Raw genomic sequence first — 871 nt, forward strand, 5'->3', positions numbered from 1 at the left:
GCTGCGCGTGCTGAGGCGGCCCGTGCACTGGAAGGGCAGGCTCAGGCTCTCGTTGGTGCGGTGGTTCATGCAGATCAGGCACGGCATCTTGCCCTTCACCTGCCGCGCCCCCGCCGCCGGCGCCGCCTTGCCCAGCTTGCGCAGGAGGGTGTTGAAGCGCGACTTCTCCTTCACCGTCTTGGCGCACAGGATCTCCGCTTGCCCCATCAGCGTCAGCTCGTCCCCCGCGTTCAGCGTGAAGTTGTAAACCTCGCTGTCCTCGCTGAACTCCCCCGACACCACCTGCCCGCGACAGCCCCAACGTGGCACCCGCTGCCCTGCCCCGGGCCCCTGACACCCCACCACCATCCCAGGTATCCCACCACCATCCCTGATGCTCCACCACCACTCCCTGCTGTCCCACTGTTCTCTCCTGATGTCCCAGCTCCGACCCCCGCTTTCCCACACTCCCCCGTTTATTCCCACCACCCTGCAGTGGTGTCCTACCAATACTCCCAATATCCCACCACTCACCCCTGGTGTCCCACCCCCAACCTTTGCTGTCCCACCATCCTCTCCTGATGTTCCACCAACCCCCGAAGTCCCTGTTGCCTCACCCCTAGTCCCCAGTATTCCCCTCCTGTCCCACCACTGTCCTCGGTGTCCCCTGACATCCCACCACCCCTCCCTGCTGTCCCACCAGTGTCCCCTGCTGCCCCAGCCCCATCCCCTGCAGTCCCCCAGGACCTTCACGCTGAAGGTGATGGCCTCCATGACAAAGATGCGGTCTGGGAAGATGCTGGCCACCTCCTCCACGCTGTTGAAGTACTGCACGGGCTCGCGGAGGTCCCGGTCCTGGTCCAGCAGCTTGAACTTCCCTGCGGGGACCCCC

General features: G+C 65.0%; 1 protein-coding gene across 1 annotated transcript in view; it reads right to left on the reverse strand.

Annotated features, from left to right (window-relative positions):
* Positions 1–871, reverse strand: part of GAREM2 (GRB2 associated regulator of MAPK1 subtype 2) — a 6,608-nt gene that overhangs the window by 2,177 nt on the left and 3,560 nt on the right. The window contains exons 2-3 of the mRNA XM_017743388.1: positions 727–857; positions 3–282 (exon numbers count right to left, since the gene is read on the reverse strand). Of these exons, the coding sequence (XP_017598877.1) occupies positions 3–282; positions 727–753 (307 nt within the window). The 5' untranslated portion in view covers positions 754–857. The remainder of the gene's footprint in view (positions 1–2; positions 283–726; positions 858–871) is intronic.

The sequence above is a fragment of the Corvus brachyrhynchos genome, unplaced genomic scaffold (genome assembly GCF_000691975.1).
Source record: "Corvus brachyrhynchos isolate BGI_N302 unplaced genomic scaffold, ASM69197v1 scaffold211, whole genome shotgun sequence".
Lineage (NCBI taxonomy): Eukaryota > Metazoa > Chordata > Aves > Passeriformes > Corvidae > Corvus > Corvus brachyrhynchos.